We start from the raw sequence: 13185 nt of genomic DNA, 5'->3' as shown, positions 1-13185 counted from the left end.
ACACAGAAGGGCTAGAATACAAGGAATCAGGATTGTAACTTTTTTCTTTCAGAATAACATCTACTTTTCAGTCTTACTGTTCAGGAAATGAAAGAAAAAATGTATTTTTGTCTTTTTTACACATACAGGTACACAAGGAGAAGTAAACTCTGATGTCAAAGTCTTACAACATTTTTTGTCCAAGCAGTTTTATGAACACTCAGAACAACAAAACTCCATTCATCTTAAAGGTGAATCCTTCTGAATATGAATTACCTTGTCCGCATCACCAAGTGTTAAATGTAGTGGAAGACACTACCTCCAAAGAGAAGAGTATTTAAAAGTATTTATGGTGTTTAATCAATAATGCTGCAATTAAAAACACAACAAAAGAAGTGACAGAACTGTGTTGGAGGCACAGCTTGGTCTTCCTGGTATCTTACCTGATGCTGGTCAATGATGAGTGGGGTAAAGTGTAATGAAAAAGTATGTCATGATATAAACATAGTACTGCCCAGAATGTACTCCCAGGCTACATAAATTTGCAGATCAGGAATTTCTTGAACTAGAGGTGTTTATTTTTTTTTTGGTAGCTTACAGTCTTCGTACTTTTCCTATATTAATCTGTTGAGTTGAATTTTCATTTCTTTCCGTGTTCATAGTCAGAAAACTAAGGAAACATCCCCCGAGCTCTTGGGAAATTGGCAGGGTAAATTAGAAAATAATTCTAATGAAGTATTGAAACATTTAGAGTAAAATAATGGGAAAAATGAGATGGATAAAAGGAAATTCTGAAGCCAGGGACTTGCTAAGCCTCTTACCAGTACTTAAGTGCTTATTCATAAAATACACACAGAATATACCATTTGGATATTGGTAGCAAGATTTATATGCATGACATAAACTGCTTTCTCACTTAATTATATGTAAATTTCCCTGTAGTAAAAAGTAGTGGTTACTGTTTTCATTTTGTGAGAACTTACTTAGTTTTCATTTTTAAATCTATCAATTAAACACAAGATTTAACCCCCATAACATTTCTATGATCTATGCCAGCCACAGAATAGGCTACAACATATGCTGACATTTAAACTGTAAACCACTGTTTTTGAACAAGGAATGAAATGCAGTGGAATTTTTTTAAAAAAAATTATTTGATTAACTAACTTATCTATAATTTAATTGTATCACTCACGGGCCCTCATCAGTATCAAAACCTCTCTCTGCTGGGTGCCATACAAACATAAAGAATAAAACCCGCTTCTCTAAAGGACACAACAGTGTAAGCCAAGAGACAACAGATGGCTAAAGGCACACATATGGGGAGGACATGCAAACAATATGGCTACATTAGTCAGTCTTACAGACATGGTTTCAGGATGTAGCAACCAAAGTGTTGTTGATGGCAAGGTGGAATTTTTAGAAGAGTTTTCATAAGGCATTTGCTTTGCAGATGCTCAGAGAAAAGTTTTTTATCCATGGAAGGGGCTATGAAACGATTCAATGCAAATTCACCAAGCATATCATAGTTAGGGATGGAATATACATTGTCACTTTTACTTTGAGAATTTTACTACTTGTGAAATGTTTTCACGAATTGGAATTATTTCAGATATTAATAATACTAGTTTTGGGTATTGATTCTTGCAGAAGTAGAGGTTATGTACTGATTTCCTGAGCTGAACCACTACCTACAAATATTTCTGTGTCCCTGTGCTAGCTGAAGTATCCCCATGCTGAATATGTTGCTAAATACACCTTACTCACATTTTGTATTCTTCACATCTTCACAACTGCCATTTTTTTATTATTTTGAACATACTTTCATCAGTGTGAAGCATTTTAAACACAGTGTTTTCAGATAAATCCTACAAGCATATATTTGGTTCCTTTGAACAGTGATCTTGAGTCATGCTTTTATTTTACACCAATTTAAATCCTGCTCTCATCTTCATTTTCCACTGCATTAATTCAAACTGCTTCTAAAATAGGAACCTCTCCTCTCCTCTCCTCTCCTCTCCTCTCCTCTCCTCTCCTCTCCTCTCCTCTCCTCTCCTCTCCTCTCCTCTCCTCTCCTCTCCTCTCCTCTCCTCTCCTCTCCTCTCCTCTCCTCTCCTCTCCTCTCCTCTCCTCTCCTCTCCTCTCCTCTCCTCTCCTCTCCTCTCCTCTCCTCTCCTCTCCTCTCCTCTCCTCTCCTCTCCTCTCCTCTCCTCTCCTCTCCTCTCCTCTCCTCTCCTCTCCTCTCCTCTCCTCTCCTCTCCTCTCCTCTCCTCTCCTCTCCTCTCCTCTCCTCTCCTCTCCTCTCCTCTCCTCTCCTCTCCTCTCCTCTCCTCTCCTCTCCTCTCCTCTCCTCTCCTCTCCTCTCCTCTCCTCTCCTCTCCTCTCCTCTCCTCTCCTCTCCTCTCCTCTCCTCTCCTCTCCTCTCCTCTCCTCTCCTCTCCTCTCCTCTCCTCTCCTCTCCTCTCCTCTCCTCTCCTCTCCTCTCCTCTCCTCTCCTCTCCTCTCCTCTCCTCTCCTCTCCTCTCCTCTCCTCTCCTCTCCTCTCCTCTCCTCTCCTCTCCTCTCCTCTCCTCTCCTCTCCTCTCCTCTCCTCTCCTCTCCTCTCCTCTCCTCTCCTCTCCTCTCCTCTCCTCTCCTCTCCTCTCCTCTCCTCTCCTCTCCTCTCCTCTCCTCTCCTCTCCTCTCCTCTCCTCTCCTCAGAAATTTTGCTCTCTGACAGTACTGTTTCTCTCGAAATACATCAGGGGACATCAGAATAAGCACAAAGGAATTACGTAAAAACTAATCCTGTCCAGGTTCAAAATTCAGTGCTGTCAAAGCTAAGACATTTCAGGGCAAAAAGCATCATCTTCTGCTCAAATAAATAAATGCACAAGAATAATTACTTATTTTAAAACCTGAAACAGAACTGCCACTCCGTAATATTTACTGAATGCATGTCCATGACAACCCTCTGAAAGGGGTGAGGGAATGAGAACAATAAGAAAATAAAATGAAGGATGAAAGAAAGGTCAACAAAATACCCATTGTGAGTCCCAGAAGCCAAGCTAAATCGGGTTATGTACCAACACTGGGAGGGAAAAGAAATTATTTGGTTCGAAGGGCTCTGACAGTTATCAAAAACAAGAAAGGAATTTTATAATACACATAAAAATGTACAACAATAATGAGACCAAGACAAATTTGCCAACAAACTAAATGCTTGAAGGCATTCACCTGCAAAGGCACATATTTTTGGGCATTAGTACAATCCTGACTTCCTCTGTGTGCTTTCAGTAACAACTGTGCATGCTTTTCCAAGCTATGCACATGTAAACAGAACCAACAGATCAGTGGTATAAGATTAAAAGTATAAATAAATAAAATGTCAGCCTTTCTGCACTTACCCCCTCCCTCACCAAAAACAGTGAACAAACCCCAACAAAACTTAAAGGGCTGCAATGCTGATTCAGAATAACTAACAATCCAGGAACCCTCTTCCAACTCTCAAATTTCTAACACTCTAGAGTTAGCATTGCTCAAGGAGACCCATACTTTTTAAATGCAGGAAAGAAACCCCTTACTCTTCTTACTGTTTTTAAATTTGAAGATGTGTGAAATATATATACATGTATATTATAATGCATAAAGTATCTGTAGCTTTTCTGAAAAGGAAGAAATAAGAACTTGTGGTCAACTATTTCTCCTCTTCTTCCAAACTAGAAAAACACTCCGTTCTTCTGCCTTGCCCTCTAGTTTTATGACAACATCAAAGTAAAAAGATATTTATAATCAATATTTTTTAATAAACTCTACTAAGATCAGTGACTTTGAGGCAAAATTATGTTTCATTCTGTTGAAGTATAATCAGCTATTTATTTCATTTATTTTCTCTCAAAACAAAGTTAAAAATACTTACATACAGTGATATTTGGAAGACAGTGCAAGATGGAGCCTTAGAAGACCTCCTCAGCCCCCTGACAGACCCATTTCATTTCAATTAAAATACTGAAAACAGCTGAAACTCTGGCTCACAGCTTCTAAACACCAAGTCCTGCTGTTGAATTTCCATCTTGAACAGTTCAACGTCAATTTGCCAGTGTCACGCTGTTGGAGTAGATTTAACTTGCCACGTCTCACCTTGCCTTAAGACATTAGTGGCAACAGACCACGGGCTTGGACATTTTCCAAAGCAGCTCCCACTGTTGAACCTATTACTGGAACAGCTTCCAGGTGCACCAGCCTCACTGTTTCAGAGATAGAAGCCAACAACTGTACTACTGGAGCCACAGCAGGACTTATTTTCATCAAAACCTCGGTATATCTTCCTCTTAAAAATACAACCCTCCTGTGCTCAGCTAATCTCTCCTTAGCAGGATGATGGAGAAGAATAAACACAAATAATCGGGAAGTTCTTTCATAGAGACAAATAAAAACAGGGATGGAAAGAAACCTCATTTTCAAGCAGACATAAGACAAGCGTGACTTATCTACCTCTGCCTGCATAAATCCACCTATTGGCCCTGCCCAATGGGGCTGGCAAGAGACAGTTTAAAACCAAAACCAATGAAAAGCTGGAAGATCTATGGAATGCTAAACATTTCACATAACTGTGGATGGGTAGACACTGAACAACTGAAGAAATCAGTAGTATTTCACTGGTAAGGCAATAGATAAGAACAGAAAGAGCTGTAGGATAATAGAAGTAATCCCTTTGAACAGAAATGCTGATAAAAGATTTCTCTCAGTGCTTCTGTTGACATTGGTGACTTCATCACATTAAAAGATTTCTTCATAAATAATAAAGCTGAACTATTAAATTAGATGGTTCAGCCTACAATTTCTTTCAGTGGGGAAAAAAAAATTGCCAAACACAGAAACCCTTTCCACTAAAAAAACCCCACCGACTAAAACAATAGCCTGATTTAGAGATGTTTCTTATCCATGCCCATGTTTTTGTTGAGAGCTCAGTACAGGTCTCTCAGCTATTCACAGAAATGGACAGTAATTTTCTGGTGTTATCTTAAAAGAGCAGGATGAAGGGATGAGATTTCCACTGAAAAGGATAAAAGAGCAGCTCAAACCAACAGATCCTCATATGTATTTTCCTTGGTCACTGGGATGCTGAAACATGAACTTCATGATTAATATGTGGAAAGATGATGCAAAGAGCAAGTTTCTGTACCCATCGTGCTGCTGGTAACATGATTGCTGCAGAGCGAATGATCACATTTGTTGGCTCTTAAGTCATTTCGATCCATTTGTAAACACTGCTGATTGTCACATTCATTCATGAGTTTGCTGTTATTCAAATTCTCCCTGACAGTTTTAAAAGGCTGCCCAATGATTTTAAAAGGTCATACTGCATTCTTTTGCATGATATCATTCTAATTTGCTTCTGTGCAAAGTTACTGGCAAGTATAACTCAGCTGCACATATCTGAATCTCTTGTGCCAGAGAAAGACCACAGTTTACGCTGACATTTTTAAAATCTTCCAAATGGCTCCACAGATCTGCTCTGTATACATGTTTATTGCTCATGATATGACAGAAAAAAAGCACTGCAGAGCCATTTGGGGTTTTATTCATCTTTTTTTTTGAAGCAATTAACTTCCTGTTTTTATCACAGTACAGTTTCTTTTCACTGAAATGAATCACTCCGAAAAAGATAAGAAGCATTAGGATTCAAAGCTGCCACTCATGCATACAGCTGTTGCTTTACTAAATTATATGAAACTTGCAAGTATTTCTAATAAAAAACTTTAAAAGGGAGCTTATATTTTCTTGTACTGTTTTCAGCGCTTTCATTTGTGTCACAGCATGTTGTGAGAGCCTGAGGAAGGCAATGGAGAAAAGAATCACACTTTCAAAATTTCTCAGAGGTTTTTCTACAAACTCTGTTCACATGACTTGGCAGCATCTAAGAGTTAATATTCTTTTCATCTATCCATCCCTAAAATTAGACAGGCACTGAAGTACTACATAAATTGCATTTTTCTGGTGTCTGAATTGGGCTGTCAAATAAGAATAAGGAAGAAAAATGTCCCCCGGTATTAACTGTAGTTATATGTTAGAGCACTGAAGTTTGTTAAACTTAACAGCACTAAAACCAATCACCGTGTCTTTAACTTTAGGCCTAACAAATTCAACATACTGATCAGGGAACTGGCCATTGAACACAGATGCTAACTCATTCCAGGCAGACATAACGATGCTCATCTGAGAAAGGACATTTCAGCATTCCATAGCATTTGTATTTCCAAGTAAACGTTTGCCATTGTAAGTATAGACACATAAGTATTTTGCTAAAAATCTTTAAAAGAAATTTTTAAAGTATCAGTCAGGGAAAAGATATATGGGAATAAAAAAAACTCCCAAAGAGGTGTACCATGCACAGAAAGCATGCTGTTCTTCAAAGGAATTTTTGCAAGCATTATTTATTTGGTGTGGTTTTCTAGTATTTATTTTATCATCTCTCTGATTTTTGCATACTTTTTCTACTTCTGCAAAAATTTCAAGTTTGTATTCTTAAAACTATGTTCCTAAATCAGAAGAGCAGATGCCTATTTAATTGAAAATAATGGCATACATTAATTTTCTAAGCTGTAGGGGTACTCATAACTAACTTCAAATCAGTCAGGCTAGCTATGTAAATCACAGACAGTAACAGTTGTTTCTACCTGCTTGTGGGGACAATGGCATATGTTGTCAAATTTGATTTAATTAAAAAGTCTGTGCAATCAATATCAGCATGATGCATGGCACTTCTGTTCAGGATTTTTTTGCTAAGAAATGAGGATTCTGATTAACCATGTTCGCAAATTATTTTAGTAAAGAAAATAACCTGATCCAGATTTTCCTTAGAAATGTTTCCTTCTTAGGATTTTATAAGCTAACATATTTTCCAAATGGATAATTTGATTTTTGTTAATTTTAAACCATTTATGTAGAAATTTACTTATTAAAATATGTAGTTTCTCCAAAACAAAACTTTGTTTTCAGGCAAACCCATCTTTCTCCTGCACTTTTTAATGAAAGTTTTTAAAATGTTTGTATTGTTCGACTCAAAAGTTCCTTCTCTGGCACATCTCTAAGGCTGAAAGCAATTTACAGAATATTCTGCCAGAAAATGAAACCAGCAAACCATATTTGCCAGAATCAAAGTCTAAGCAGCTGTGCTACTTCCCAAAAAGAGGAGTGGACTGTCCTTAATGGCTGCTGGAGACATAAATGAAACATAATAAGAAATAAGTAGATCACAAATGCCCCCAATTTCCCAACTCTGCTCAAAAGGAGAGGGCGGTAGGCAGCCCACGAAGGATGGAAGGAAGGAAGGCAGGAAGGAAGGAAGGAAGGAAGAAGAAATTTTCTAGGACTCTATTCCACTAAGACTGACCCAGCCAGAAGATAATGGACATTGGAATGTATTAGACATTAAATATTTCTGTTATTATTTACGGGAAGACTGCAACATAACTTATTCCTGCTAGAAAGCCGCAAACTATATAAAGAGGTAGGGAACCATCTCACTGCTGAGCAAAAAATAGGCTTCCAAACATATTTGGTGCGTTCATGTTAATGTAAAGCTGAGTGCCACTCAATAGTAACACGAAAAACATCAGGCCAAGACATGATTTGATATGGTGCATTCAGCCCTGAGGCTGTAAATTCACTTCCTTAAGTAAATAAAACAGGCTGGAGAAGTGGGTCTGTGAGAACCTCATGAGGTTCAACAAGGCCAAGTGCAAGGTCCTACACCTGGGTTGGGTAATCCCTGATTTCAATAGAGGATGGGGGATGATGTGATTGAGAGCTGCCCTGCAGAGAAGGACTTGGGGGTGCTGATTGATGATCAGCTCTACACAGGCTGACAGTGTGAGCTCACAGCCCAGAAGGCCAAACGTATCCTGGGCTGCATCAAGTGTGGCCAGGAGGCCAAGTAATGTGATTCTACCCCTCTAGTACTTTTTTGTGAGTCCTCATCTGGAGTATTTGTGTCCAGTTCTGCAATCCTCATATCCAATAAGAAGGATATGGAACTGTTGGAACAGGACCAGAGGAGGGCTACAAATGAGGACAGGCTGAGATAGTTGGCGTTGTTCGGCCTGGAGAAGAGAAGGCTCCAAGGAGATCTTATAGCAACCTTGCAGTACCTGAAGGGACCTACAAGAAATCTGGGGAGGCTTGTAGTGATAGGACTAGGGGCAGTGGGTATAAACGGGAGAGGGGGAGATTTAGACTAGACATAAGGAAGAATTTCTTCACCATGACAGTGGTGAGACACTGGCACAGGTTGCCCACGGAAGCTGTGGCTGCCCCATCCCTGGAGGTGTTCAAGGCCAGGTTGGATGGGGTCTTGGGCAGCCTGATCTAGTAGGACATGTCTCTGCCCATGGCGGGGGGGGGGAACTAGATGAACTTTAAGGTCCCTTCCAACCCAAACTATTCTATGAAAACCAAGGACACATGTTTTGGACAACATCAGTAAAAAAATCATTCCATTGATCTTTGCATTTGAGAGGAAAAAACAGATCTAGAATACTAAACATGATGCAAATGTCCTTAATATGTGAAATGGATGCATTCTATTCCTGAAGGAAATGAAGCAAGTTAAGTATCAACTTACAGCTCTCCCAGAGAAAGTCCAGACTGTTGGACAGGCTTTAGCAAAGAAAGAATTTAGAGATGCCACATTCCAGTTTATCCTGTCACAGAATCATAGAATGGAAGGGACCTCTGAAGGTTATCTTGTCCAACTCCCTGCTCAAGTCACCTAGACCTAGTTGCTCAGGACTGTGTCTAGGCAGCTTCTGAATATCTGAAAGGATGGAGACTCCACAGTCTTCCTGGGCAACCTATCCTTGGTCAACCTCACAGTCATAAAGTATTTGCTGGTGTTCAGACAGATCCTCCTATGTTTCAGTCTGGGCTCACTGCCCACGGTCCTGTCACTGGGCACCACTGAAAAGAGCCTGGCTCTGTGCTCTTTTCATTCTTCTCTCAGATACTAATATACATTATCATAGAATCATAGAATCACCAGGTCGGAAGAGACCCACCGGATCATCGAGTCCAACCATTCCCACCAACCTCTAAACCATGCGCCTCAGTACCTCATCCACCCGCACCTTAAACACCTCCAGGGAAGGTGAGTTAACCACCTCCCTGGGCAGACCATTCCATTGCCTAATGACCCTTTCTGTGAAGAATTTTTTCCTGATGTCGACCCTGAACCTCCCCTGTCAGAGCTTGAGGCCATTTCCTCTTGTCCTGTCCCCTGTCACTTGGGAGAAGAGGCCAGCTCCCTCCTCTCCACAACCTCCCTTCAGGTAGTTGTAGAGAGCAATGAGGTCTCCCCTCAGCCATGGATAAGATCCCCCAGAGATCTCTAAGTTGAAGAATCCCAGCTCTCAGCCATTCTCACGGGAGAGGTGCCCCAGTCCCTTGACATCTTGATGGCCCTTCGTTGGACTCTCTTCAGCATGTCAATGTCTCTCTTGCACTGGGGAGTCAAGAACTGCATATAGTATACTGCAGGTGTGACCTGTGATGATGACATTCCTGTTCATCCCATGACAATATTACGGTGATGTCCTCTGGTCTGTGAAAATCCCTTTTTTTAAACTCCACGTTGAAGGATGTATTGCTATATATGTATTCCATTTCCGCTTTGCTTGGGAAGAGCATTAATTAGAAGTGCAAAGATGAAGGGGAAATGGATTCTCTTTAATCTGTGACACTGAGAATGACTGATTTTAAAAGCATTTTTCTATAAAGAGATTGCTGCATGGCCATTTTCAAATAAAGGTAATTTCCCCAATACTTAACAACATAATCTGTATAATTATGAGACAAATGTAAAAATGTAAATCAATTCAGTTTTATAAATAAAACAATGATGTGAACCTATAATGTTTTCAAGTTATATTTTGCCTCCAGAAAACAGCTGTAGATGACGCAATTATGAGACTGGAGTATTCTTATGCAACTACTTTGGGCTCTCTTTGGGGTTTTCTTCTCTACATGGAAAATGAGGTATCATAAAATTTACAAGAAAACAAAACCCAAACATTGTCTTGAGCAACAGAGAACTGATTTAAACAACTTTTTTCCTCTTGGAGCTGCTACAAATTCCTTTTCACTATATTAAAGGTCAGTAAAAAACTGAACATAATGAAATAGATTTTGGTAGCCTAAAACCTTTTCCAACTGTTAAATCATAAAATGCTACAATATGAAGTATATATCGCATTTTAAAGAATTCTTTTGAAAATTTATGCTCTGCTTAGTTTATCATGATCACCAGTCTACTGAAAATTATCATAAGGACTACAAATCTGTAGTCCAAAATCCCTGAGGAAAACATTAATAAAATACCACAAATTTGAGAACTTATTTACCTGAAAAACACGCTAATTGTTAATGGATTCTAATCGAGTATGAATATAATAATGCAAAATTCTTCCATGTCTCCAATTAGAGAACTTAGGGGGAATTATTCTCAAACCCTACTAGAGAAAAAAACCTAAGTCCTGGCTTGACAATAGTTGCAAATTAAAGGTGGATTTAGGTCTTGTTAAACCACAAAAAAAGAAAAATTCAGTGTTGACGCATTTATTTTTCTACAATTCATGAGGACAAGCAGAGAGATATTAAGATGGTGTTTTAGCTTTAAATGCAATTCAGTATTTCTTAAATAGACATACACCAAAATTATGGCTTCTCATTGACTAACCACAAAACACAGCTTTACTTTAAAAAAAAATTAAAGCATGTGGAACAAGAATTAAATCCTCCCTTCCAGTGAATAAAACATGAATAAAGTCATGCATTTCCTTAGAACATTTTACATATAAAATTTTAAATGTGATATGACTTAATATAAGATTCTGCTGTTTAAAGACAAAAATGCTGAGATGTTCAGATTGAACTTCTGCACACTATTTACCTCTGAACACCTGAAGAATGCTACAATACAGAAATACTGCTATTATATTTCCTATTTATTGAAATCAATACAAAGTTATATGAGTGCACATTTGTGAAGCTGGAATGGAGAAAACCACTATGACTTTACCTTATGAAAAATACAACTTTTTCCATCTACTACATAGTGGGTTACTAATCAGCAGAAAGACAATGGGAAATGTGAATGTAAAATAAAGAAGAATTCCCCTGCTACCTGGAAACTGAGGTTTACCAAAGCAGTGCTCCTGTCTTTGATGGGATGAGAATTTCTTTGGAATACATCCATGACAGGAGTCGATTTTCTTGGATGAAAGCAATCTGCTTAAATAATAGTATTTTGTGGCCAAATAGAAGGAGAGGGCTGTGCAAGAAATAGAACTGTGACTGCAGACTACAGATGCTACAGACACTGGGAAACCTCTGATGTATTAAGGAATTTCAGGGACAACAGATGGACATGTTTGGATCTGCAGAGCATTCGTGCTCCCCACTGAACTGTTTATTAACTTCAGTACTACACCAAAAGTCTAACAAATCAAATAAACTTACAGGAGTTCTCTCCTCTTTCGCGGGGGCAACAGGCACTTTCACAGTTTCATTTAAGGTAGGAATATGGGATGGAAGCCATAATGGAGATGTTCAAATAGCCTAGTTCTGCTTTTGCTGTTAATGTGTGCTTAGGGAAACATTTTCAAGTACAACTGCTTAATGAATGAGAGAAATGATTGGATCTAACATGTAACGCAGTGTGACATTAACATAGTTTAAAAAGTTAAAGAACTCACCGATTCTTTTCTACTCATTGTTTTGCTTTGGGAACGGGAACGGGAGATTGTACTGAAAAAGGAATCTTTTTTTGATGCAGACGAAGGTGGAGATGCTGTAAATTCACGTCCTCCAGGCAAGCTCTCTATGCTTGGGGATGAGCTGATATTTTTCGAACTTTGGCCTGTAAAGAAGTATAAGATAACAAAAGTATTAATCAATGGACAGCTTATTTCCCCTGTAAGTATTTCCTTGTCTTAATTGACATTCACTGAGATTCACAGACAGCTCAACAAAGAACGAAATGTTGAAGTGTGTCAGCATGCACTGTGAGATTGAAGGACTGACATACATGGATTCTGACATAGATGGAAATTAATTTTTGTATGAGAGAAAACCACAACATCTTATGGTATATATAGATATGTACATAAACACACTATATAGTGTGTGTGTATACATATATACACACTATGCTGTATATATATAAATATAGTGTATATATATTTATATATATACTATACTGTATACATATCAATACTACCTCTAGATACGTTCTACTACGTCCATAGACTGAGGATCTTCTCTGTGTGGCACAATGAGCAAAGGTACCAACCCACAATGAAAAAAACCAGTCTGATTTCATCAACACTGCAAAGGAAATCCTTTTTCTCTCAGCAAATAAACTATAAAACTTGGCAAAGAGGGCTAAGAACAATAACATCAGATTCCAAGAATGGGTTGGACACTAAGCATCTAGACAACAACATCTAGACTTACACAGGAAAAAGTAAGTTAAGTTCAGGAAAGAATGTAAGTTCTTATGTTTCAAACTTTAAGGCAATCTCCACCTAACAAACATTTTGGTGAAGTCTACTCAATAGTTACTTATTGCCACATCATGCAGCTTTTCAAAAGAAACTAGTGTTATCCACTGCCTTAGTGAAGACATCTGGGTAGATTCTTGGGCTGTTCCAGCCTGACACTATATGCAGTCAGGCAGTCTTTAATAAGGAGCATTTCTTCCAGTTGAGGCCCACAAAGTGTTTTGATATATTTAACTTAAATTTTTTTTCAATTAGCTCCAGAACAAGAAAACCAATTAATGTGTCAGTTTACATTAAATTTCATTAAGGAAATGTTGCATTAGGATAGATGCCTGTTTTAAAAACCCTTGCAGTTAGTTTTGTGAGACAGTCAACCCTGCATGATATAATGCAATTCTAGAATTTTCCTTTCTGGAAAAAAAAAAGGTAATGTAGCACATAAAACTGCAGCTGTAGAATTCTTCCTTTGTTTTTTTTTCCTTTGTTGGCTATTCATATTAGTTTGTTTATGTTCTCCCTTTTTTCTTTCTTCTTTTGCGTGCACTTATAATGCTGCCTCCTATAGCATCAAGAATGGTTCACTGAAACAAAATAATTCAGATATCATGGATGCAGTGTCATGTCCTTTGTAAGGTTATGAGGGAATTTGAAACCACCTCCCTTGCAG

The 13185-nt window shown here is 38.5% G+C and overlaps 1 protein-coding gene across 3 annotated transcripts in view; it reads right to left on the bottom strand.

The window, feature by feature from the left end:
- TBC1D5 (TBC1 domain family member 5) overlaps positions 1–13185 on the bottom strand; it is a 314809-nt gene that overhangs the window by 34735 nt on the left and 266889 nt on the right. For all 3 annotated transcript variants that reach the window (XM_069860194.1, XM_069860196.1, XM_069860195.1), the window contains one exon: positions 11712–11875. In XM_069860194.1, coding sequence (XP_069716295.1) covers positions 11712–11875 — 164 coding nt within the window. The remainder of the gene's footprint in view (positions 1–11711; positions 11876–13185) is intronic.

The sequence above is a fragment of the Phaenicophaeus curvirostris genome, chromosome 6, assembly GCF_032191515.1.
Source record: "Phaenicophaeus curvirostris isolate KB17595 chromosome 6, BPBGC_Pcur_1.0, whole genome shotgun sequence".
Lineage (NCBI taxonomy): Eukaryota > Metazoa > Chordata > Aves > Cuculiformes > Cuculidae > Phaenicophaeus > Phaenicophaeus curvirostris.
This window is presented reverse-complemented; position numbering and strand designations above follow the sequence as displayed.